The 27,133-nt window shown below is 44.2% G+C and overlaps 1 protein-coding gene across 9 annotated transcripts in view; it reads left to right on the top strand.

Moving 5' to 3' along the window:
* Positions 1–27,133, top strand: part of ZNF827 (zinc finger protein 827) — a 135,628-nt gene that overhangs the window by 51,346 nt on the left and 57,149 nt on the right. For 8 of the 9 annotated variants that reach the window (XR_010303611.1, XM_064149466.1, XM_064149468.1 and 5 more), the window contains 2 exons: positions 12,836–13,849; positions 18,275–18,447. Coding sequence is in view for 8 of the 9 variants with exons in the window: in XM_064149466.1 (XP_064005536.1) it covers positions 12,836–13,849; positions 18,275–18,447 (1,187 nt within the window). In the remaining variant the exon portion in view is untranslated. The remainder of the gene's footprint in view (positions 1–12,835; positions 13,850–18,274; positions 18,448–27,133) is intronic. The other variant, XM_064149465.1, reaches the window with a different exon arrangement.

Raw genomic sequence — 27,133 nt, forward strand, 5'->3', positions numbered from 1 at the left:
TTTATGTAAACTTCTCTGCCTTCCCAGGCTGTGATGCTGAACGGCAGTAGTGATCAGGGACTCAGTTGTTTTCTCTGCAGGTCGTATGCAACTAGGCGCCATGTCTGAGCACTGTTCCCACTTCAGCAAGCTCCTCTGGCAGCTGAACTGACCTTGCAACATCTCATCCACTTCCTTTCTAATTGCAAGGGTGACTAAAATGTGGCTGTGATCGCCCTGTTGGGTTTAAATGGCTGGCAGTGCTAAAACGAGTTGCATGTTTAAGGGTAGATGCCATAACCAGACCTTGGTGGCTGTACATTGGGAGGAGCATGTGGGGATTCCTGCACCTACTTTTTGTGGCTTTGGCTCTGGCTGTGCTGGGCTTGCAGTGCATTTCAGGCAATGAAGATGCATTTTGTCGCAGTAAAGAGTTGAGAAAGCTCTCACTGCAGCCAGTTCTGGGGAGGTGGCAGGTCAGGTGCAGACTTTAATTAAGATGAATTGCTGGCTGATGAAGGCACTAAGAGGAGACAATTTATAGATGTAGCTCAAAAACTGACAGCATAGGTTTGCAAAAATAGAGTGGACCACCAATTTTATTTGGTACCAAATGAAGGGAAGATTAGAATATAAAGCTTTCCTGCCTTTTTTTTCTAAAGAAACAGATCTATTCAAGCTTACTGCAGTTTTCTAGGGAAGTTTTTTCTCATGGGAAGCACTCACAACATAAAAGTGATACCACTGAAGGTGCTTCTCCCAGTTTTCTGCCGGTGGATACCGCTGGCAGCCAAGAAGAATATAATCACTTTAAGATGTCTTGAGCCATCCAGTCAGCAGATAGGTCCTCTATACCATTTATTTTAGACTCTTTGTCTTGGAGACTGATCTTCACAGTGCCAGCATAGTAGGATATGCAGAAAGAAATTATGTTGTCTTTACTTGAGCTGTTTGAGGTTTAACCTCTCTGCAAAGAGAGATATTTCCTTTATTTCTGAACCTTTTATTCCAGGTCATAGGGCAAGTTTTTGTCTAGTTCCATGATCATTCACATCTGCCCCCCTCCATTCATAAAATCCATTACCTTTTAAGGGATTAAAAGTATAAAACCTGAGGTAGTTACTCTTTCTTTTTTCCCTCTTGGTTATCTTACCCACATCCCAGGAGGTGTTTAAAAGGAGGCTGCATAAGGCACTTAGTGCCATGGGTTAGTTAATTAGAACGGTTAGGTGATAGGTTGGACTGGATGATCCTAGAGGTCTTGTCCAACCTGGTTAATTCTGTGACTCTGGAATCTTTCTGTTTTCTCAGAGAGCATTGCCCAAGTGATGGATTCTGTCTTCTGTACCACCTAAACAGCACTGTGTGATGATAGATTGAGAGTGCTGAGTTACATCATTGCTTGAGCTCATAGTCTGACCATGGCTTTTCCTTCCTTCTGTCTCATCTCTTTTGTAAGTCAGCCTGAGATCTCATTAGGGAAAAAAAATCCTGTATTTTGACATCTTCTACCTCAAATATACAATAGAAGTCTATGACCTAGAATCACACTAGTGCAGAGCAAGTGGCCGTTTGGAAATGAGTAACTGAGTCTCTGCTTTGCAGATAGGCTGTGTTTAAGATAAGGCACTTCTGTGTTTCTTCTTGGAGTTTCCTAATGGAGGCACAAACTCTGTGTTCCTTAAGTAACTTTCAAAGAAGATTTCATTAATGACAGTGCCAAAGGAGTCAGATCTTTTCTCATTCATGGAGATAGTTGTCACTGAAAGACAGCTTTAAAATACTATGGGTTGCTCTGTTGACCATTTGGCATTCATGTGATCATCTCCCACAATAATTGAGCGAGATTCAAAAGTAAGTTCCCTCTTTTAGGGGTCTTCTTGGAGCCAACTTTGCGAGATTAGTTGCTGGAGTTCCTTGGAGTTTCATTTCTTATGAGAGCCTGTGGTAGGAAATCTTCAACTATTTCCCTTCGTTTATGAAGTAAGCTGAGATGATACATCTGGACTCTGTTCTCAAGACTTCTGTTATCCTTAGTATGTAATGTTGAACTGTTCTTATTTTGGATGTGTCAACATCCCTATTTCATTTTGGCATTTGATACTTTCTCATTGCAGTAGTGTCTTGCCGTGGATATCTACCTAGGGCAAACCAAACAGGTGTAATTATAACAAATGACAGAGAAAATAATTACACATTGTTCATTATAAACAAAACTATGACTACTTGTTTTAAGGAGTTTTTAAACTTCCCTGTAAATAAGAAAAGGCAGAGTTTCTAATCACTGTGCTGAACATGGGAAATGTGTTCTGATGTAGATATTACAGTACCACTCCAGATGCAGGGAATCTCTCTAGGTAGACTTGTGCATGGTCCACTTGAACCATCAAAGGTTGTTACAGCTGATTGCTGTTTCAGATGGAGCTGTGGGAATAACAGTTGAACTCCTGCATATTTAGTTTGTCCTCAAGTTTATAATACTCTCTCAAATTCTGAACTTGATATCATAGCTGGTTTTAAAAGATTTGGGGAAGCTTGAAATTCCTGATAAGGGTCTTGAATCCAGCTCAGAAGTTGCTGCCTGAAAAAGTGATTTTTTTAATAGCAAATGGTTTATCATATTGTGCTTTCATCAGGCAAAAGAGGTGTATACCTTTTGATATGATAATGTACAGACTTGAGGTTTTCAGCTGGCAGTTTTCCTTTAGTTTATATATCAGCCTGATCACTGTCATGTGCTTCATGAAAAGGGTACCCAAACTGAGCTAAAGATTATTGCAGCGTGTTCACTAGGGCCTGTGGAAGAAGCATTTGGTAAGGCTGGCGGTGGTCTTTTGCTCAGTCTCCATAAAAGTACTGCAAGAAGAACATCAATACCATAAAATGTTTTGTAAGGAACATGATTTTCTATTGTTATACTGACATTTTATGTGCTTTATGAATCTGTCTTGGGGCTACTAGTGAGCCTTTGCAGTGTAAGCTGACTTGTGAGATATTTGTTGCTTCAGAAAACCTCAATCATAAGAATCAGCTGTCTTTGTCTACCTTCTCTCCCAGGGTTGCAGGTATTGGTCAAGTCAGCTGATGGAAGCTTTTGGTGTAGGATGCTCTTTAGTGGCATTTTTTGGTCTTCAAAAATGCTCCCCTCCTTTAAGGCCATGCATGTTCTGCAGATGCCTCAAGTCCTTCAGCTCACTGAACCTCCAGTAGTGGCAAAACGGAGCTAGAACAAGTTGTAAATGGCAGTGAGACAGGCATGCATGTATTACTGTGCACATACATATACACTCAGCGTTTTCTTCCTCATGGTCTGGGTGACAGTTTCCACTCGTTTCTCCACCGCCACCCTCCGGGTGCAGGTCAGGGTGGACAGGAGCACCGTGCTTTCCAGGGAGTCACCAGTTGTGCGTGTGTACAGCGTGATAAGATGTGCTGCTCTGACCAGCTGCTTTCACCCTTGCCAATTACTGGGCCTCACTGGTAAAATATTTTTCTGGGTCTTTGAGACTTTTCTTCTTCCAGGAAGGTACTCCCAGTGAGTTCTAGAGAAGGGGTTTGTTAATTGGTATCAGAAGAGTCTGTGCCGGCTATCCCAGTTGCAGATGTCCCAGTTAAAGCTTCTAGAGCAGCCTGTGTAGTGATGACTGCTGTGACTCATCTTGACTGCAAGGACCCCCTCCCTGAGGGGTGTAGGACATTGTTAAGGTTTGGAATGAGAGGGAGAGTCCTCTGGTGCTTCTCACTGGCAAAAGGTGTTATGCTTTGCACTCCAAAGGACCTCAGGAGATAGGTGGCTCAGATAATTGACTCCTGCTGTTTCCCCATTCCTTTACATAGGTTTTAATCTAATCTCTTGTTGGAATGAGCAGTTTTCTGCCAAATTAGTGAGTTAAAATTGGCTCACCAAGCAGTCAAACAACAAAGCAAATGTAAGGAAGGGCACAGGACCACCATTTCTGTCAGTCTTGAGTTTTTGACAGCTTAGCAGTGTCTAATTGCATTCTAAGGCAATGCCTGTTCACTTGGGGCTTAAAATCTCTTGAGTCTCAGTGGGATCAATGCTCATCAAATACTAATCTCACAGCTACTAACTATAACCTCTTGCCTAGAGGAGAAAAATAGTTGATCTTTCCTGGAGGCAAGATGTCAAACACTCATTGTACTAGGAGTTTGAAGAACTTGTTTTGGGGAAGCTAAGAGTTGTTGCCACTGTAAGGTCCTATCTTGTGGTCTGTCAGACAGCCTTGAGAACCTTCAGCAAGCAGTGACAGCTCACCTCAGGAGAAACCGTGTATTTCTGTCCTCTTCCATGGATACTTAGCTAGTAGAGGCAGGATCTTTCGGCAGGTAATGAAACCCACTTGACATTTTTATTCTGGGGCTTGTGACTGAAAATAAAAAGCCACTGTCTCTGTTTCCCATCTACCACAAAATTCCTGTCCTTTGAGGGAAAGGAAGTAAAGGCAGGTTTATGTTGGCTGAGACAGGCTTTTGCAGTAATCCATCCTGCTTCCTTCTTCCTCGGAAGAGTCCATCACACCTGGATTCTGCCTCTGGGAGGAAACTGAAGTGCTGTACATGCATTTCGTGGTTGTCTAGCAGTTGACAAACTGGAAAGCCCCTTACCTCTGCACTGTCACAGTTGTTTGTGCATGTGGGCAAAGCATCTTGAAGAGTCCCAGTTACTGCAAGGTAACTTCCTCTAATCTTGTTCAGCTTGGAGCCCTTTTTGAAGAAAAAAAACCCAGAACAAACCCACTACCAGAGAAATGAGTAGGTGAATATTCTGGGGTTTTCCTCTAAGTGGATTTTTTCAAAGTCACTTTAAGTTCAGGATAAAAGTAGAGGATGTGTGCCTTCTCTTTAAAAGCTGTGCCTTTCTTTTCCCCTTTCCTCCTTCCCTCCAGTTAGGAAAATCATTATTTTAGAAGATGTGGAGATGAAATACATAGTCCTACCTAGGGCTTCTTTTCCTGTCTTAATTGTGTGAGTATTCTCACACATCTTAAACACAGGGGAGAAGGAAAGAACAGAAGAGCTTTGGCTTTTTGGCAGTTCCTTCTTGCAGCTGTGCTGCTCTCTCTAGGTCAGCCTGCAGTAGAGAAATTTGGTTCAAGCACCAGCCACACTGCTAAACCATTTTGTGATGAGGTCAAGAGTTGAATAATCATCCCGTTGATAAGTGAGCGAGCCAGAAATTCCATTCAAAGAGAACAGTGACTTCCTGTGCTGCTTACCTATTATAGGTCACAGAAATCATGAAGGGAAAATGGGGGACCGAGGGCACTCCAGCATATGACCGCTTATGTAACTGTGACTTTTAAGTTTTATTTGCTGCTGTTGATATAATAAAAGGAGTTAAGGCAGACTTTTGTGACTTTATTAAAATCATGATTTTCTTGCAAGCATCCCTGTGGGAAAATAGCTGCTGGATGTATAGTCTAATCAGATGTGGCTGCAAGTGCTTTACAGAGGCGGAGCCTGTGCGCTGTCTGCACAGTGTGCGCAGCATCTCCGATGTAGTCCCACAGCACAGATAGCCACGTGGTGGCTGTGGGAACCCACAGGGGTTGCTCAGCCCAGAGAAATGACAGCCACTCTTTTTTATTTAAGATACCTAAAGCCCATTCTGAATACAGAAAGGGTAGTCTGTAGGCAGCTACAATTTATGGAGGATACCACAGAACGGCCTCCCCACATAGGACTACCATTTTTAGACCTCTGTGTGCTGCTTTCTGTAGTACCTGGCTGTGATATTAGCAAGGGCTAAGACCCAGAGACAATGTGAATTGGAAAGCAGGATGATGTTAGCAAGTGATCTCTTGTAATTATTTCTTGCCATTGCTAAAATGATGCACTTACACAGTGGTGCGCAGTTTGCCTAAAGACAGGGACTCTATCCGGTCCTTGAGCGCCTTCATTCTTTACTCCTATTATTTGGTCTGATGCCACACTTCTGTGGCTGATAGTTCTCACTGAGTGTGTCATCTGCAGTTAGGACTTCAAGTTCCCCTCCTCTAATTTCATCCTGGAGCTTCTCCAGTATGGCTTCTGCTTCCGTTGTTCCACTAAGGCATTTATCCCAGGGTGGCTAGCAACGAGTCTCTGGCAAATTTCAAGGCTTCTGTGCCAGTGGTGCTTACTGGATTTGGCTGGAAGAAGTGAGGGCTTAAGTTGGCTGGCTGTCACCAGCCAGACATAGTCTGTGTTCTCTTCTCATTGCAGCTAGCATGTGATGGGAAACTCTTCATAATTGGACATGATGCTGATGGCAGCAGTCATGATGGAACTTAGGTTACAGCACCTGTGAAGAGATGGTAGGCTGAAGGAAGAGTGAATTTTGGCCTATAGCCTGATCCCTAATCCTTGTTTGAGAGTTCTAAAAACAAAAACAGGACATGGGATGCCATCCTGGAGGCCAGATATGAGCACACCAGTTTGCTATGTCTCACCTCTTCCATTTCCATGACTGGTTAAATACCTTTATAGTTGTCTCTGCTTTCTCAGTTGTCAGCTGCTGCTTCTCTTCAGTCACTTCCCTTCTCTTGCTATTCTTGATGAAATTCACACGAGGCTAGGTTCTAGGCTGCTCAGGTGTTGTCTCTGCCTTATTTCTGATGCAGCTGTCTATTTACCTGGCCTTAAACTGGCTGCTCATCTGAGTCGGTCTGTGTTTCCTCAGAACTCCTTATGGATGGCTTCCTGCTTCATTTAAGTTTAATGCATCTTTTTACATTCTGTAGGTATCTTTGCAGAGCTCCTCAGTTCCCTAGTGTAAACCTATCACTTAATCCTGCTCTTTCAGTAGGCCTAGGTAGAGTGTTCAGTATAAGATAATACAGAGAATGGTTTGTGATAGGCATTGGAGATGAAATAAGGCAGACTGTTGGGACAGCAAATTAGGAGGATGGATTCCAAATATCCAACAAATGCAATTGTAAATTGATGTAGATTGACACAGATTTGAATGATCATATCTGAAATCCTTCTATAGTTCAAGATACTCAATATCAAGATAATAAAAATGAGCTTTGTCTCTCCTATCCCTTTAAATCCTGGTCCTGTAGATTGCCAGGTTTGTCTTGACATGTAACTGCTGAAGTCGGGGCAATCTTACCTAATTTATCTCATTGCTGATTTTCCTGTGCACATTTCCTTGAAATTATCTTACTTCTACATTATATTTGGATTAGTTTTTGTTCTGTAATCTCATAATTACAATTTTTCTATACTTTATGTCACTATAGCATCTGGATTTGCAATGTTAATTTTGTACTGAAGTTCTTTAATTGTTGCTCTGAATGATTCAAGTGAAATTCTCTCTGGGGTGGGTTGCTTAGCTGTAGCCTCTGGTGGTCCAAATGGTGTTTTTTCAATCAGGTTTTGACTGCCCTTGTCTGTTGCTCAGTGCCACAACTTGGAAACTTGCTGTTTCTGTGCGCTGCTGATCTTCTCACACTTGCCACTTTCAGGAATGGGGACTGTGAAAGTTTCTGGTGTTTGAATTGAGTGGTTCAGCATATGAATCAAGAAACCTGTTCGTCTTTTTCACTTTTCAGATGTAAGTAGTTTGGGCAAGTTAATATTTACAGTTCTGTCGATGTCAAGGTCAAATTCTAATCACCCTCTTAAGGAAAAGGGCAGATACTCACCAAGTGAAATAACATACTTTGGGATCAATAACGTTTGTCTGTCAAACTGATATCTGGAAGAGGAAAGAGAGCTCCTCCGTGTTTGAAAACAAGCAGATGAGTGGGTGAGTGAGGGAAATAGGCACTTTTCCAAACAGTGCTTCTGCACCCATTTGAGCCTTTGCCAGACGTTGTTAGGTTTTGGGCTGCATCAGAGGCAGCAATCACCCAGCAGGGCTGTGGTGCCTTTCCTCACCGCTGACTGGAGTGGGAAGTGCTTGTGTGATGCTCCTGGGCACTGTGTGGTGAGGTAATCCTGAAGCATGCAGGACACTTGCAACTTCTGTTAGCCTCTGTCAATGGCAAATGGTTTAGGAATTTCTTTCTTTCAGAACTGTTGTGGAAATCAGGAAAGGGAAGCATTGACAAGTCTTTGCCTCTTCTCAACTCAATTCATGAATCATCCAGTGAGCAGTTAGTTGGTGAAAGTTGGTGAGATTCCCAGCTAGACTTGGTTTCAGGTGAAGTCAGTGACAGTTTGCCTCTGGATCTGAAGTTAACTTGCAGTATTACATTTCTATTCCTAGCTTGCAAAGGCTTCTCATTGGAGCTCCTTGGCTGTTTTGCAAGATAAGGGTAAAACGTGTCCTGGAGATCTTCTATCACAGATGTGAAATACAGCTGAAGTTTGACAGACATGTGGAGGTTGTGTCCTGTTTTGGACAAACCCTGTTGGGGTTTCACGTGAACCTCTTTTTGTGGAGAAGAGTTTTATCTTATTTGAAATCATAGCAGAGTTGGTGTGTTGGTCTGATTTCTCTCTGAATTTCTCAAGCTTGTTCAAACTCAGAGGCTCACAATTCAGTGTGAATTAAAATCCTGCCCCCGAGGCCTTGAGTGGCAACTTTGCTTAGAAATGAAATTGCCAGGCTTCACCGTTATGCTTCTAGACCAATTCGCTGGTGTTTAAAAGGAGGCTTGACTGAGCTGGTGATAAGACACTGATGCTGGCTTTTTCAGCATTAACCTTGCAGCCTTAAAATGTGGTGGACTTGGTGCTGCAGCCACTGAGGGAATTACTGCTAAGAGGAAAATGAGAACAGTGTCAGCAGTTAGAGGTCTGGTTTCTAGTACAGAAAGGCCAGGCACTGGTGGGGGGAAAAAAATGGAGCTGGCTTTTGGGATAGAGATGCTGCAGGGGAACTGGCTGTTTGTTAAGGAGAGCACTTGGCAGTGTGAGGGTGCTGAAGCGGTTACAGGTAGGCTAGCAACGGGAGGGGGAGCTCTCACCACTGACCCAAAGCAGAGAGGTTTTGCACTTGGGAGCCAGCCTTTAAGTGCCGAGTGCTGCCCTGCTGCTGCTCCCTGTCAGTAGCTGCTGGTGGCTGTTCTTCACATAGCAGGACCGATGGAGAATATGCATGCCTGGAAAAAGAAAGGTGATCCGTGCCCTGTGCCTGTCTCTCTTGCTATCACTACCTTACTTTTTTGGGTTCCAGGCACAGTACAGTTGTGTTACTGACAAAGGAAGCTGTACTGAGGCTCTACCATAGCACATGTAGTTTCTTTCCCCCTCATCTTTACCATCAACTTGGAGTGTCCTGTTCCTCACTTACTGTGAGTGTTCCCTGAGATGTTAGCTTCAGAGAGGAGGGATAGGTAGTGAAAATATATGCAACATCCTGATTTGTAAACCAGTGTTATTAAATGGTATTTTAAAGGCTGGTTGCAACTAGGAAACATATCAGCCTTAAGAAATTAAGGTACATGGCCCTTCAATTCAAGAGAGGTGCTGAGGCACTGGAACATGTCTAGAGAAGGGCACCAAGGCTGGTGAAGAGAGGCTGAGGGAGCTGAGGGTGTGCAGCCTGCAGAAGAGGAGGCTCTGGGGTGACTTTGTTGCTCTCTCCAACTACCTGAAGGGAGGCTGTAGCCAGGTGGGGTTGGTCTCTTCTGCCAGGCAAGCAGCAATAGAAGAAGGGGACAGAGTCTCAAGTTGTGGCAGGGGAGGTCTAGGCTGGATGTTAGGAGGGGGTTGTTGGCAGAGAGAGTGATCGGCATTGGAAAGGGCTGCTCAGGGAGGTGCTGGAGTTGCCATCCCTGGAAGTGCTCAAGCAAAGCCTAGATGGGGCATTTAGTGGCATGGTCTGGTTGATTGGCTAGGGCTGGGTGCTAGGTTGGGCTGGGTGATCTTGGAGGTCTCTTCCAACCTGTTTGCTTCTGTGATTCTATGAACAAAGAAGTTTGGGCGTTCAGTAAGCTTGAGATTTCTCTACAGCTGAAACCCACTTCCTTTTGTAACCATTTACACATACATTTCTCTCAGACCGTGATTTTTTTTATGACTTTGAGTGAAGGAAAATGCAATTTTCCTCTCCTTTTTTATGGACAGGGAGTAGAGACAGAGAATATGTTAATAGGGAGAGGAGGGGCTGTTGTAACACAGGCAAATGTAAGCAGACATATGGATGTAAGTGGGAGGGCGCAGGCTAGCTCAGGCTGTGTGGTGGTGTCAGCTCTAGTCTGTGTCCCAGAGGATGTGCCCTGCTCTTGGTGTACCAGTTCAGGTAAAGTGCAGTAAAATGCTTTTTTGGCTGGAAATCCAGAACTTAACTTGCATCTAGACTAAGCAGATGGATCTCTCATCTGAGCACACCCAGCTGTACAGACATGCCTCAAGTTAGTTTTTAATGTTCACAAAGGGAAAGGGGCTACACTCAGTTCTCCTTTAACCTGTATAAGTGCTGGTTCAGCTGACTGCCATCCATCTGCTGCAGTTGAATGTGCATGGTGTTGGTCTTCATGCTCGTGCTGTGGGTAATCCTGCCGTGTGTGTCGTGTTAGCTTGGGTAATACCAAAATCGTGGTACCTAAGTGCTTTGGGGTTTGCTTGGCTTCTGTTTGTTTTGAATAGGAAAGATGCTCACCCTCTTCTGCTTGAATTACTGAGCAGTTATGGTGTGGGCTCTTCACACACTGGTGAAGTGTTTTCCAAAGAGTAAAACAGAACTCACTGTGAGAGACTATTCTTGCTAGCCTGTGTGAGGTGAAAAACAAGTCTTCACTTCCAGGCTCTGTATTGCTGTCTCTGCGCTCATGAGATGTTTAGCTGGGGCTTTCCTCCTGAAATTTCTGGTATCAAAACAGTGATACAAACTGAAGGTTTTATTCATTTCCCTCCAAGTTTTGTAGTTTTCTGGAATTAAACAAGGAATCTGGGAATAATACATAGATCATAGATGCATTATGTATCAGGTGCACTTATTTCTAGCATGTCAGTAGAAGGTTATATTAAGACCTTTTGTTTTGCTGCAGTACGGTTACAAAAGTCTTCCTGTAGTTTAGAACATTAAATGCAAGACATGTGAGAGGTATAGAATCATAGATGATCATAGAATCATAGAATGGTTTAGGTTGGAAGTGACCTCAAAGATCATCTAGTTCCAGCCTCCCACCTTAGGCAGGGACACCTCCCACTAGAACAGGTCGCTTAAGGCCTCATCCAGACTGGCCTTGAACATCTCCAGGGAGGAGCATCCACATCCTCCCTGGGCAACCTGTCCCAATATCTCACCACTCTCACCATAAAGAACCCTTTTCTAACATCTAGGGGGTTTGGTTTTTTTATCTTTAATATGATTCTGTTAATCTATGAACCTGCTTTCCTTACTCCTCTTTGCTGGGAGAGGTGGCTCTGCAATGGCCTGTGGGCACCTTGGGAGGGACCCTCACAAGCACTTGATAGATAGAGGTTCAGCTGTGTAGTTTGAAGACTACATCCTGTAAAGTGCCATCTCCTTGTACAAAAAACTTTTTCCTCATGGGAGCCAGGAGTCCAAGTGCACCCCTGCATGAAGAGGACTGCCCTGTCTGAGGAAGCAAGGGCTCTCCTCCCCTTGGCAGCTCCTGTGTCATCCTGTGCATCTGGCAACAGAATTTAATTCTATCATTGCTGTTGTTCTTAACTACCTTCTGATTAGCCAGCAAGATCTGCAAAGAAAGCCTTGGCCTGCCTGTGTGACTTGGAGTTGGGATCAGGAAGAAGAGCGACTCTGTCACAGTACTTTGAATCCTGTCAGCTGGGTCTTGGGAGAGGCTTGATGTATCACAGGGAGAGGAGAGGAGAAGATGTGACCTAAGTACTTTGGCACCAACACTCTAGGTTAGGGTTTGGGGTTTTTTGCTTTTCAGCCAAACTAAATTTAGTTTAGGATGGTCTTTAAAACTTCAACCTTGATGAACCCAGTATCTGAAAGGGGCCTACAAAAAAGCTGGGGAGGGACTTTTTAGGGTATCAGGTATTCAGGGGAAATGGAGCAAAGCTGAAGGTGGGGAGATTCAGCCTGGATGTGAGGAGGAAGTTGTTCATCAGGAGAGTGGTGAGAGCCTGGATTGGGTTGCCCAAAGAGGTGGTTGAGGCCCCGTCCCTGGAGGTGTTTAAGGCCAGGCTGGATGGGGCTGTGGGCAGCCTGCTCCAGGGTAGGGTGTCCCTGCCCATGGCAGGGGGGTTGGAACCTGATGATCCTTGTGGTCCCTTCCAACCCTGACTGATTCTATGATTCTCTGAAGCATGACAAGCAGAGGAAGAGCAAGTAGTGTCTGTATAAGAGGAAAGCATGCCAAAGATTATTTGTGTGTGTATGATGCTCATTTCCCAAGCAGCTGAGAGATGAGAGCTTTAGCCTGCGTTCATGTGTTAGTCATTTCAACTACCCAGGAAGGAATTGTGTGTTATCAGTACAAATTGTGTTTCATTTTAGATAGGGGTCACTGCAGGATCGGGCTGAGATTTCAAGGCTCTGGAAGAAGCTACTTTGAGCAGCTGCACACCTGATGTGCTTTTGAAGGCCTGCCTGTGTCTTTACACAAGTATCCGATAATTTGCAGGCCTGTCGAAGCCCTGCTTTATACCAAGAGAGTTTGCCATGTTTTGTAGGTTATACAGACTGCTAAATGAAAATTTATAATGCCTATTGTTGCACTTTCAGCTGTTGTAGTGACTGAGAGATGACAGGCCTGGCATGATTTTGTCTTTAAAGACAGACTTCCTCATTTTCAGAAAGCATTTCCTGGTCACTCAATGCAGGTTAGTGCCAAGTCCATGCACTTTAGGGGGGATATTAGGTAAGTATTGAGGAGAGTCATTCAGAGGCCAGGCGTACTTCGTCCTGTGAAGTGACTTTATGCAGGTCTGGGAATAATCCTGCTGTTCTTGGTTCACACAGATGGTACCAGACAGGAAGAAGCGGAAGGTGAGCTCAGTGAAGAAGAACGCTGGTTTGGAAACTCTTCAGAAACCCCTTCGGAAGCATCCTATGGGGAAGTGCAGGAGAACTTTAAGTTGTCTCTTGAGGACAGAATCCAGGAACAGGCTGCTTCCCCGGATACTTCTTTGGGAAGTGCAACTCCTAGTAGCAACACAGCAGAGCTAGGATCCGTTGAAAATGAGCCCCCAAGAGACACGTTACAGAGCAAAGAGCACCTTTCTCCTGATGTGCCATCTCTCTGTGATGAAGAACCTCCCGGTCCAAATAAGCCACTGAGCAGTAACCTGAGGCGGCTGCTGGAGGCTGGCTCCCTCAAGCTGGATGCTGCTGTTGCAGTCAATGGCAGAGTCGAGTCTCCTGTAAATCTTGGCTCAAATGCCTCCTTCTCTCCACCTGCTGCTCAGCATGCCCAGCAGCTAAGTGTTCTTGCCAGAAAGCTTGCTGTGAAACAGGAACAAAGTGACCAATACAATGCAAGTAGTCACTTTATATGGAATCAAGGTAAGTGGTTGCCAAACTCAACCACTACCTGTGGTTTGTCCCCTGATTCAGCTATCCTGAAACTGAAAGCTGCAGCCAATGCTGTTCTGCAGGACAAATCTCTTTCAAGAACTGAAGACACAGTAAGATTTGAGTCTTTTTCTTCACCTTTTAGTTCTCAGTCAGCCAGCTCCACATTAGCAGCTTTATCTAAGAAAGTGAGTGAAAGAAGCATGACTCCTGGGCAGGAGCACCCACCTCCAGCTAGTTCTTTCCTTTCTCTGGCTTCCATGACCTCTTCAGCTGCTCTTCTCAAGGAGGTTGCTGCAAGGGCTGCAGGCACCCTGTTGGCTGAGAAGAAGAAATCACTGGTGGCTGAGGAGCCCCTGCAGCTTTCAGAGATAAAGCAAGAGAAAGCGACTCCACCACAGTCCTTGGAGTTACTGTTACTGCCAGTCCCTAAGGGAAGAGCATCCAAACCCACGAGTACAGGTATGGATACAGTCTGAGCTGCTAAGTAACATGTGTTTGTCTTGAAAGAGGCTTACAGAGCATCTCTTCAGTGGGTCTGGATTTGGTTTGATACCCATATATTAGGAGAGTAAGAAATAGGTTCTTCAGGTAAACAATAAAAAAAGCCTTTTAAAATACCACTGGAAGACCAAACTGTCACAGCTATTTCCATATTTGAGAGATACAAGTGTACAGTTCAGTACTTTGTCATCATCATTATTCCATACAATGGTATTTCTCCTTCTTACCAAGTTCAGAGTGAGTCCACAAGAGCTATTTAATGGAGAAGATCAAAGAATCCCTGTTAGGGAGCTCACTGTATCAGTGAGCGTGCACAAAACCGCTGCTTTTGAAATACTGGACAAGGGAGAATTCTCCCTCCTGCTGTCTCTGCCACAAATGGACTTTTGTATAATCACTTACTACCCTGTCCTAATTTACCACAGTAGATTATTATGTTGCCACTTTTCATTAAAAATTTTTGCAGTAGTTTGGTATTTTATAATCCTCTGTCATTTAAGAAAAAAAAAGTGAACTGCTCTTCTCTTGTTTGCTCAACAAAAAAAGCGTTACACTTCTGACTTCCTTCCACTCATTCTACCTGTCAGCAGTCAAGGAATCAGGCTTGTAGGGAGTAAGAAAAAACAGCTTTCAAGAACTGGCATGCCATGCAGGGAAATTTAAATGATCTGTCTTCAAAATAAGGAAAGATGAGGTTTCTTTCATCTCTTTCTATGAAAAGTTCACATCATGGATTTGTGTAGCTGGTGGAACACACAGCTCCAGGTGTCATCAGGGTTCTCCCTGTTGTGCACTCTTGCTCGGGGGGGGAGGGAAGCATGTCAGCTTTCTTCCTAAGATGCACAAAGTGGTTCAGTACATCAGAGTGTTCTCAGGAACGCACAGAAAGAGTTCACAGACACAGAGCCTGGCATGGACTTGTATCATTGCATTGCTGTCCTTCTGACCTCACCTTTTTGTTTGGAGGATTTATGGGTTCTGATCTGAGCCTGTGTGGCTCTTGGTAAAAACTCTCAGGGTGGAAGCCACTGGAGGGACAGCAGTGATCATTTCCTGAGGGGAAGGGATGCAGTGTGGAGCCAGCATTTTGCTCTGAGTTACATGTGTTCTACGAATGCTTTGCTGAGACAAAGCGTCAGACTATGCTTAATGTGGTTCTGGCCTGAGGTTTTTATTAGTTTAGGTGAAATCCTTTTTATCATAGAATGCATTGGGTTGGAAGGGAGCTCCAAAGCTTGTCTAGTCCAACTGCCCTGCAGTAAGCAGGGGCATCCTCAGCTAGATCAGAGTTTTCAGAGTAGCGTAAGCTAAAGCTTTTGTGTGGGAATCAGAGTCCCCACACTGGCTACACCACGGTGTGACTGTGGGCATTAAAGTGAATCGACTCTCCCCAGGAAGACTGGCAGCAGTGGATAGAAAAGGGGTGAGGCTAGAATTTGTTTGAAGTTGCTAGGAAATAAACTATTCACAAGTTTTTAGCGGGGAGAAATAAATGGTTGTAGTAAAACTCAAGCTCTGTGTTTGACCAACAAGCTGTGGGATTTGTCTGTGCAGCTCATACTAGGGGACTGCTCTGTAGCAGCACACTCGTGTGCTGGCACTTTATAAACTTGCTCTGATGCAGCAAATTCCTAGCAACTGTTCCCTTTGCTGAAGGCCCAAGCATACTGTGCTGCTGGAGGATAACAATGGGGGGTGACTGCCTCAGGCCCTTGGTAACCAAGGAACAACTATTCATTTTTTTATAATATATGGGACTAGCATCCCAAGAGGAAGGGTGTTTCCTTTCAGTTCACACTCGCTGGGCCAATGCCAGTTGGCATCCAAGCAACCTTTATAGTGTAAACTCATAGCAAAAGTTCTTTAAGTCCATTTTCTGATACGCTATTGAGTTTTTCCTTTCTAAATAATAAACTGGCTGAAAACAAAAAGCAAGCTGATGGTTAGCATATCTGGATGTTGGTTTTGGAAAGCCAGGCTCCTTGGATCCTGCAGCCGTGGAGAAAAGCAGCTTGCAAGGAGAGGTCACTGTTCAGTGACCTTTGATTGAAGACTTCTTCTGTAGAAGCTGAGTGGGGCAGCTGAGTGTGTGTCTTTGCCACGTAAATAAATGTCACACCTTCCTGAGTCCTTGTGCACCTATGACCTTATGGCACTGAAAGCAGGCTATAGTATTTAATTTCATAATGTTTTCTGGGTTTGTGTCTGTCTGATTGCTCCTTGAGACAGAGGGATTTTGTAGTTCTCTTGTCCCAGAGAAAGGTATCTTTTCGTAGCAGGCATAGCTTGAGAGGTTTTGGGTTTTTTTCCCCTCTCACACATGTAACTTTTAAGGTGCTGTTGAGTTTGCTTTGCTGCTAGGAATCTGATGCACTCAACCCAGTAGGAACATCTAGTTTTGGCTATAAGATCAGTAGTCAGTGAGATTAATTAGATGTCAGCAAGTAAGAAACAGCAAAGATGGAGGCTATTTAAAGAAGACTTAGTTAATAGCACAAATATGCTTGCTGCTTTTTTCTCAGAATTACTTCAGCCATGGCTTATCAGAGTGTAGTCATCTCCAAAACAGCAGATCAGCTTCGGTGGCCCTGAACAGTGCTTGCACTGTGAAATGGGACAGAGAAGGCTAACTTTGCTATCAGGCTGTTCATATTGCCAGTCATATGAAATGCTCACCTGTTTGGGATGAAATTTAAAAGGAAGTCTGGAATCTCTGTGAAGTCCTGATGTCATTTTGGAAAGTGTGTGGGTGGCAGACCCTTATTTTACTGATTAATGCTTGCTTGGTGTAACTTTCCGCCTGTGATGCTTGCAGCATTGTCCCTGAAGCTTTTCTGGGAAGCGCTGGCTGATTATCCACTCACTGGGGTCAGTTCCCAGCTAACTGACACTCTGTGACATAAAGAAGACATCAATATAAAGGAAGGAAAGCTGAGGCCCACAGTGAATTGGTAACTGTGTTAGCCTTTACTACAAAAACCTCAGCACAAAAAAGAAAACTCTGTCTCTCTGCTGCTGTTTGGGAAGAAGTGAAGCTACTGAAAAGCTGAAACACAAGCAGCTGTAGCATCAGCTCTGGCTTACTTCTTAGAGCTGCAGAGAGGGGCGACAGTTTGAGAATATGTTGAGTCTGGTAGAATATTTCAGAAGGAGAATTCCAGCACTGTCAGAAATGCATGCTTTGACAAGGTGCCCATTTTTGTGCTTACAGAATGACTACCTAACCAGTTAAACTACAGTGGTTGTGTTTCCTACCTCATAGCAAGAATTATATTTTAGGAGATGGTAAATCTTTCTGCAGGTTTTTGTCCTTTAGTTCCTCATCAAAGGAATTTGGTATTTGCTATATCCCTATAGCAAAATAGGGAAATAACTGATAATAATGACACAAATTATTCTGAGAGAATTTCTAGCTAGCAGGATACACATTGTTGAGCTCTGGATATTTGAAAATACTGTCTTTTATGGAGAGAAAAAAGACTTCCAATTCCACTGTCTTTTATGGAGAGGAAAAAGACTTCCAATTCCACAGTCTTTCTAAGAATCAGAGGAAATCGCAGTGAGAGGATGAATGGATGAGTATTTGTGTGAAGTCATCAGCAAGGAATTTCTCTTTCCTTCAGCCTTGCAGCAGTTCCACACTAGCCATATTTGCCTGATAAATGCCACCACATCCTTTGCTTATCTTAAGTCCATAAAGCTGAGTGCAAACATTTAGGGAGGCAATGGATTTAAAGCTCTGGCAACTGCAGGAACAGAAGGAAACTCGTGAGCTGAAGACCCCTGACGGCTGAAGCTGCAGCAGCACCTGCATGAGCCATAACTGAACATTTTCAGCAGCAGGAGTTCTGAAGTCACTCACTCCTGGAGCTAAGCACATCCGAATGGCAATGCCAGTGTGCTTTTCAGCTATCTTGTGGGGTGCTCTATGCCTTCTGCTGGCTAACCACCAGATACATACATGGATCATTTTTTAAGAGTGAGCATTTTTTTCATACCCTGCTGCAACTGGCCTTTGATAGGAAATGAAGCTGCAAAGTGCTGATTAGGAGAGACATCCACCTCAGTTCAGTGAAGTTATAAGGAACGTTAGGGCCAGGTGAGGTAGAGTCGCATCCCTGACTGATTAGCCAAAGGATGTTTGGAGCATTAACCTTTATAAATTATGGTGACCTTCCTTAAAGGGAAAATAACAAGATTAAGGGGGAAGGGGACATGCAGGGGCAAGAAACTGAAATTTCTGGTACATGTTGTTGTTCGTTATGTCTCTTTGTGGATGAAATTCTAGCATTGACAAATGGTGTCTTGAGTATGTTTACAAGGGGAAGGTGCTTGACAAGTGTCTGTAAGGAATCCTCTCTTTTTGTTCCCCCTTTTGCTAAGCCTCAGAAGAAGAAGGAGGAAAACCTTTCCAGTGTCCAATCTGCGGTTTGGTTATCAAGAGGAAGAGTTACTGGAAACGGCACATGGTGATTCACACAGGTTTGAAAAGTCATCAGTGTCCACTCTGTCCGTTTCGCTGTGCACGCAAGGACAATCTCAAATCACACATGAAGGTAAGGGAAGAATTTGCTGGCACTCAAAACACTTAAGTCATCAATCAAAAAAATATAGTAGAACAAACCTGTTGCATTTGCATTGGCAAGAACAAACTTTCCCTAGTTGTACCACGAGTGATGCCTTTATTTAAGTAGAGAGACAATGAAGGAGAAGGAAATCACCTTTTTTTCTTTGCTTGTTTTTCTATTTTATGTAATGTGGAGCCTGCTTTGGGTTATGTCAGCTTGGTGCAACACAAGCTGTCTGTGACTGTTTTAGTTCTGGATCTGGAACCAGCATACCCTGGGATGGTAGCTGAGATGTGACACCACGCAAAGACTAGGATGCCAGCTAGCTTCTCTGCATGCCATTGCATCACTCTGAGTGTTCATATCCGCCTGGCCAGCACTAGCAGGGGATCTCTCCATTACTTTCTAGACAAGTCTGCAGTTTTGGCTGTTTTTCTTCTGTAATTTTTAACTATAGGCATTTCAGCAGTGAAACGTCCAGATCAAAATGAAGGACAGATTGCACTCTGTTTGGTTTCAAGTGCTTCTTTAAGTTTAAAGCATGCTTCTAAGTCAGCCTAAGTTTTAGGCTAAAATCTTTTGAAGGAAGCTACTTGGTTGTGGCATACAAAGTGGCTGGTCTTGCAAGCTGTAGATCACACATAGTGAGGTAAAAATAGTGGCTGTCCATTAGTCCATGGGTGAAGAAGCTGAAGTGCAAAAAGCTTTCCTTGTTAATGCAGTTAAGTTTCTAACAGCAGTGAAATGTTTCATTTTAGTTGGTATTTTGTCTAGTTTAGGCAGATGTCTGTAATGCAGTACTGGTGCGGAGAGAGACAGAAGTTCCTGTTCAGCTTTTATGTATGTGAATGGAGAGACTAAGATCATTGGATGGGAGTCTGGCCTTGCTTACACCCAAATAACTTTAGTTCACTTCAGTGTAAATAGTTCAGATGAGTCCACTGATCACAGCAGCAAAATCTTGCTGTATTTGAAGTCTTTGCTACGTCTGAAATAATCTCCCTAAAGACTCTGTTCTGCCTTTGATCCTGATCTGTGTGTTCCCAAATCCAGCTCCTGAATCAGGTGTTTGTTTGCAGCTGGGTCCAGCCTGGAACATCCCCAGTGCCTGCCCACAGCATCAGTGGTGGCAGTGACATCACTGCCATCAGGGGGATTGGGTTCCATATTGGTTTTGTGTCTATTTGTATATATTTCATTTTAGTATTTAGGTTCATTTTTGTTTAGATTTCTTTCCCATCCTGTAAGTTTCTCTCACTCCATTTCTCTTCCCCTTTGGGAAAGGGGAGGGTTTAACAGAGAGCATCTCTCAATAGTTTAGTGGCCAGCTCAGCCCTAACCCTCGACAGCTGTGTCTCAGTTTTCAGGTTTTGTGTTCTGTTGGTAAGATGACAGGTAAAACCTATTGAGGTGCTTTGTCCAGCCACAGTGCTCAAAACCTAAGTGTTTTCCTTACTTTCTTCTAGGCAGCATAGCCACAAGCTGAAGCATCTCTTCCTGAGTTCTAAGCATTTTTCACTGAAAGTGGTTGTTTAATTTCCAGCAGTAGCTCATGTGTGTCCATATGGCTCGTCCTTATTGTATGTATCTTTAGGAGTAATAACACTGTGTAATTTTGTGGTAATTATAACATGTCAAACTGATTGACCCAGAATACAACATTGCCAACGTTTTTGGTGTTGTGTCCTCTGCTAGAGAAAATCTAAATGGAGAGCTGGATTGATTCCAGGCCTGACCCGCATTCAGAGCTGCATGTGCTGCCCACCGTGGTGATGAATCATTCTTCCAGTAAGGGCACTTTGCCAGGACCAGCTCACAACTGGAGGCGAGGAAGTGAAAGGCAAGAAGGGAAGCAGAAAAAAAAGTTTCCACACAGACACACAATGAACAAGGGAGGCTTGAGGGGACTGCCTTTTAAGGCACACTGTGTTACCTACAATTGTTATGTAGCACTTAAATTCCACAGAGACACCTTAGGAAAAAAAACCAACCCAAAACCTAAAATAGTTACAGTGTGGAAATGTATTGGTCTGGTTTTGAGACAAATTGTAGTAATGCATAGCCACAAGTTTTGGCCCTTCTGTTCAAGAATCTAGAGGTTGCATCTCAGGACTTCATTCTGGTGTTGTAGTGTGGTGTCTGGGAGTGCTGAGAATACTGAAAATGAAGCTGGACAAAATCAGTGGGTAACTAAGTGGTGCCTTGTCCAAGAAGGCAGTAAGGGCTGTGCTTGTGTCCTTCTCTCTGTTTGTCTGAACATATATTCATTTAGAGTATGTTGTTTTCTACTTGAGAGAGACACTTGCATGCTTCTGCAGACAAGCGTGGAGAGGGGTAGCCTAATTCAGCAAGATGTACTCTGCTTTTCTCTCTCCTGATAGGGAAGTAGGCACTGAATTTTCCGCCGACCAATGCACAAGCAGCAGTCAGACTTTGGCCAAGTGGCGTCTTTGGACCATGCACACATCTCCCTTAGCAATCGTGGATGGGTAGGCTGTGAGATCATACAGAAATGTTCCAAGAAAGCAACAGGATATTAGCCTGAGCACTTGGAAGGGGCAGTGAGGAAGAGGAGCATGTGGCCAAAAATAACATCTAAAAATGTTGCTTGTGCTGCTATATAGGCATGAGGCAGAAACGAGCAAGCCAGCTCTGCTAGTGGTGGCAAAGAGTCTGGCAAGGTGAGCACGTGCTGGTGTGACAGAAAATGAGGAAAGGGAAGGTTTAACTGAACAGAAAAGTGAGATGCAATGGTAAGTAGGCCATGTTATGCTCAGCCACGGGATGCTCCTGCCTCTCTTCCTCATGAAGAGGGACCATGCAGTGAGACCCCAGATTAATGTTCCTGTGTAGCGGAAAAAGGGTTCTAATCAGCCTCCTGATTGGGGAGAGGCCACTAATTGCATGATAGAGGGAATAAGGAAAGGCCCTGAGGAACGTAGCCCCTAGTGATTTGCTCTTCTCTTTTTCTTCCTCAGCTAGGGTCAGACCACTGAATAAGCATTTCTAATGCATCTGGGGGAAGTACAGGGCAGGTTATTTTAAAGCATCTTCCCCATATTGGGAGAAGGAGGCTGACTGTGTTTTATGGGAAGATTGTTTTGTTCAGTTTGGGAGGTGCCTGTGGTTCCATCACCTCCTCTCAGCTGAGGGAGGCAGAGCAAACTCGCACAGATTTTCAACAAGTGAAATCTGTGCCCCAAGTCTCAGACAGGTGCCATAGGTGACTTCTGCCTGTAAATCTTGTCACTTCTTGTGCATGAGATAAGGATAAGACAGGACATGTTCAGATTTTTGGAATGTCTAGTCCAGTTCAGCCCTGCAGAGAGGGTTTCTTTTGACCTTCGCTACAAAGCAAAGTGAGGAAATGGTTTCAGAAAAAAAAAGTGTAAGTAATCTGTGTGTCCTGAGGGAAAGGATCATATCCAAACTAGCCCTGTAGCACTAGACTCTTGAAAGTGCAGTGTTTTAAATGTAAGAGAAGTTGTCAGAAGAGAGCATGAGATCAGAAAGCAGAGGGCACATGACATGCAAAATGGAGACCTCTCAAGTGTAGTCAAATGCAGTCACAGAGGAAGGCATTTTACTGCAAGAGATTTAAAATAAACAAACCCAACCAAACAAAACATTAAAAAAATAACCAGTGAGTAGGCAGGGCTGGTCAAATGGCCAGGCTGTAGTAGTTGTTGCTTAAACAGATGCCTGCCATGGAAAAGTTAATCCACTTGAAAGTTGGTGAGGAAAAAAAAACCAACAAACCTGTAGTAGGCAAAGGAAAAAGTGATAATCAGGTCACAGAAAGTAACTCTGTTAAGTCCCACCAAAATAAAAGTGAATTCCAATCCTTCCCTTCCTGTACCTCAGAGGAGTCTGTGCAAAGGGCTACTTCCACTTTAAGGAAGGAGAGAAGATGCAGTTCACCATGTGCTGCCTGTGTCACCATTGCACTCGCGCCTGCGTGTGCCACCTTGTACCCTGTTAGGTGAGATCCCATGAATCCGTAACTGTGGTGCAGCTGCACCAGCCAGTGTGTGCCTCCCATGACTCCAACTGGCAGGTAAATCAGCAGAGATGCTGCTGCTGTGTGTGAAAAGAGGACTTAAGAGTCTGCCTGTGATCCCAGAAATGTTAGTGTGTCGATACAAAGTGTAACCGAGGAGAGCACAGGAGTGAAGTGACGTGACAGGGACGTGTGGCCCCCATAAAGGAAAGTCCTCTGTTTGGCTACTAAGATGTTTTGAGCATGTCAGGAAAATCATGGGCTTAAAAATCAGTTCAAGTGTATTTGGTCTTTAAAAAAAGCCTTTGGCAGAGCTTCTCACTGAGGAGCTGCCAAATAAATTAAGCAATATGATGCACTATGGCAGCTTAGGAAATTCACCAAGAGACAGTAAAACAAAGGCAAGGAAGGAATTAGCAATGTTAAGCATGACGAGAGGCTAGCAGAGGGGTGTTCTGTGACGGAGACTGGAGTTGTGTGTGTTTTAGCAAACGTGGTCTGCACGTGGGTAAGAGAACTGTAGATTATACAGCCTTACGTGCATGAATCCAGACTGGAAAAGGCACAGCTCGAGAGAGAACAACATGGGGCTGGCTGAGGCGCTAACAAGAGGGCAAATGAAGTTACTCTTGACAAATGTGAGGTCCTGTACCGTGGAAACAGGAGTCTGATCATGCACCTGGCTGTCTGGTACAATGAGCTGTAACTTCTCAGGGAAGGTATCTGGGTATCGTTGCAGACAGTTCAAATGAAAACCTTTTCTTGGCATGGGCAGCAGTGGTTAGAAGTGCATTAGGTACTCGAGTGTCTGTGGAGTAAACCAGAGCTAGCACAGAAAACATGACAGTGCTGTTATTAGCGCGTTAACGTGTGCTGCCACTTAACCATCCTCACTTCTGGCCACTGCATCAGAAAGACTTAGCAGAAATTGAAGGGATTTTAAAAGCTGGCAGTGAAAATGATTAGTGGGATGGCAGAAACTCCCTTTGAAGAAAGAAGCTGTAAAGAATGAGACTGCCAGATATAGAAAGGAAGTGGGATCAAAATACTGCATGTGATAGAGGAGATAAATTCAGTAGCCTCTTTTTTCTTTCTTGTGATGTGAGAATGAGGAGGCAGCAAGAGAAACTGAAAGAAAAACTAAAATCAAAAATAAAAAGGTGATCAGTAGATCATCTGTAGCCAAGTCCTCAGACTAGGCCATAAGCTCAGGATGAGTCCGTAGCTCTGAAGATTATTGCCTGCATCATGTCAAATATGCACAAGCTGTAGAACCAGAAACCGTTTGAGACTGAGAAGACTTGGAGGGGTTAAAATAAAGATCATACAAGTACTTTGCACAGTCAAGAGAGTATCCACAGTTAGATGGAATAACCTTAGAAGTCCTTCAGTCTTTCTGACATAGATCAAAGAGTGGTTCTGTGGGATTTTGAGAGAACTGTTCTCCATGAGCAGGTTGTTGTGCACGGTGGTTTGTGGCAGTGTAATTCAGAGAGATCCAAATCTGGCAGCAGCTGAGCTCAGACTCGGACTTTGAAGAAAACCTGTCTGTCAGCTGCCCTCTTGTCTCCTCCTGCTTGTGGTTCTAGTGGGAGCAGCCTGGTTGAGTCTAAAGAGGATGTCTGATGGTTTGGGTAGTGTTAGCACAGCATAAGAGCCATTCTCTGCCTGGCAGAGGGAGGAGGCAGCTTTTGGGACTGTAACACTGTGACCTGGATCTCCCCTGTGACTGTAGCTCTACAGGGATTCTTGTTTCTTATAATGCACCATGTAGTTGCTGCCTTGACTTTTCCCTCCATGTAGCATAGGATGGGAATTCTTGGCTCTTGTAGCTGCTACTGACTGAGAAAATAAGGGATATTTTTTTTTAAAGGGACTTCAATCCTTGGCTGCTGTTTCTGATACCATTACAAATTTTTAAATGGTTATCATTTACTTTTGAGAATTAAATAAAAGTCTTACAGTGGAACTGGGCCCAGGATATTGAGGGCTAAATATTTGGCTTAATGCTTCATTTTTTTTTTTAGATGTGTTCTTTCTTTTTCTTTTCAAAACTAAATATGTGAATATGGATTCTGTCATTCCTTGGCTACAAGTTATGAATGTACTTTATTTTATAATGAATTCATTGGTGATGCTGCTGTTGCCTTTGGGCAGGAGAGAATTCCAAATTGGATAAATCAATCCCAACTGTTCTCCTCCATTCTCAAAAGATATTGCAGGGGTGGCATACTGTAGTCCTGGAGAGAGAAGGTAGCTCCCACACAGCCTTTGCCACCTGCCTGTCAGTGACGGTCTTCAGAAGGCTTCATATTGATGATGGTGATGAGGGGCCTCTGGAAGAAGTGGTTAAATATGTAGTCAAGGAACTGTTGACTGAAGGGGATCCTGGAGAGAATCCCTGGCATGCAGAATCTCAGTGGGTGTAAGAGATAAAGTTGCCATGGTGAGAGTGCTTGCTGCCATTAGTACATCTCAGTGCTCTTCATGGAGAAGAGTGCTTGCACTGTTGTGCTCACAGACCATCCTGTTTCCAGCAGTGCACATGGGCAATCTGTTAGGCATTTCCATTGCAACCGGTGAGTATTTAGCACCGCTGTTCTTCTGCAGGGTTGGTGCTTTAAACCTGTCTTAGGCTAGCATTAGCATCTCATTATTTGTGTTGTCAGGTGCAATTATAAGATTGCAGAATTACCTTGTCTGTAAATGTCATGCTTATGCAGTTCTGAGAATGTCAATCTGTAAAGCTGCTGGCCAAGAGAAATTCTTTCTTGCTATCTGTTTAGTACCTAATCTCCAGAGCCCTTGAACTGCTGAATGAAAAGTTGTACAGTACTAATGAAAGTGTCTTCACCGAATGCAGGAAAGACTAAAAGAGAGGTATCACTTCTTCACGTTTCAGTAGACCTGAATTCAGGCTCTTTAGAGCTAGAAATTGCTGGATGTGAGCTTGTGACCAAGTTTCTCTTACTGTACGGAGAAGTAATGAGGCCACATCTGCAATCATAGGAAACTTCAACCTGAATCTTGGCAGAGCTGTGTTTGGGAAGTGTTTCTGTTACCCCAGAGCTCTGCAGCATCTGTGCTGGGACTCTGGAGATCCAGATCTCAGCTCTGCAGGAAAGCTGGAAGTGCTGAAAGCCTTAGCTGAAGTGAGGTTTTCCAGGTTCCCTGGTGTAGAGTTGAGCTTTGATTAGAGCTGCAGCTTTCAGGGCTTTTGGACTCCCAGGCTATAGCAGCACGCCTTAGATCCCTGGCACAGTTGCTTCTGAGGCAAGCCCAGGGAGTGAGGTGTACAGTGCGACTCAGTAGGGTGGGGATACCGCTCCTTGTTTGCCAGCAGTTCATCAAACCTTCCCGTGTTCCGGGGGAAATACTTTGTGTTCAACAAACTGCCACTTTCCAACAGAAATCTGTCTCACTGAGATGTTTCCAACCAACTCAAGTCACAAGTGAAAGTGAATGTGTGGAGCTCAGGCTGGTGCCAGTTTGTCCTGATCCCATGCTCGGCAATTAGTAAGGACCAAGTATGCATTTGCCAGCCATGCTGCAGGGAGTAGCCTGGAGTGCTGCAGCCAGGGTTTGAAATTCTTTTGGGAAGCTACAGGGGGAAAACCTTTCAATATACCTGTCACTGGTGTGCTGAGCTCAGTTACTCCTTCCCTTTCCTGAGTGTTGTGATTAAAAAAAGGAAGGGTATAATTTTTTTCTCTATGTGTGTGTGTATATATATGCAGCCCTGAGGAGAAGCACTTGGAGTTCTGGGTTGATAAAAAGCTCAGTGTGAGCCTGCAGTGTGAGTGCAGCCCAGACAGCAACCCTGTGCTGGCTTGCAGCAAGAGCAGTGTGGATAGCAGGGCAAGGGAGGGGATTCTGCCCCTTTACTCTGCTCTCCTGAGACCCCACCTGCAGTCCAGTGTGCAGTTCTGGAGCCCCCAACACAAGAAGGACATGGAAGTGTTGGAGCCAGTCCAGAGGAGGCCACAAAGATGCTCAGAGGGCTGCAGCAGCTCTGCTGTGAGGACAGCCTACAAGAGTTGGGCTCTTTATCCTGGAGAGGAGAAGGCTTGGAGGAGACCTTATAGTGGCCTTCCGGTATCTGAAAGGGGCTACAGGAAGGTTGAGGAGGGACTGTTGGCAAGGTCTTGCAATGACAGGACAAGGGGTAATTGGTGTATAAACTGGCAGAGGGAAGGTTTAGACTAGATGTTAGGGAGAAGTTCTTTACAGTGGGGATGGTGAGACACTTGCACAGGTTGCTCAGGGAGATTGTGGATCACGGAGTCACAGAATGTGATGTCCCTGTCTATGCTGGGAGGTTGGAACTGGATGAGCTTTGATGTCACTTCCAACCTAAACCATTCTGTGATTCTGTAGTTTATCTTAATGAATGTTCAGCTAACATGTAAATGAGTACATATGGATGGATGAATAGAGCTGTCTTTAAAAGGTAATCAGGATCAGGCCTGAGGATGCTTGGCAGTGTAATTATGCAGGAGCACACAGTCTCTATAGGAAAGAGCCTGCAGTCAAACTGTGAGGACAGCAAGATTAACTGGGGTCATTAGGTACCTGATAAAATAGAATAAATGGCACCCCCCCATCTCCCCTGTTTGTGCTTTAGCATAGCAGAGCTGTTTACTTTGGAGTCTAGTTCATTTGCAGCAGACTTTT

The sequence above is a fragment of the Pogoniulus pusillus genome, chromosome 10 (assembly GCF_015220805.1).
Source record: "Pogoniulus pusillus isolate bPogPus1 chromosome 10, bPogPus1.pri, whole genome shotgun sequence".
NCBI classification, from domain to species: domain Eukaryota; kingdom Metazoa; phylum Chordata; class Aves; order Piciformes; family Lybiidae; genus Pogoniulus; species Pogoniulus pusillus.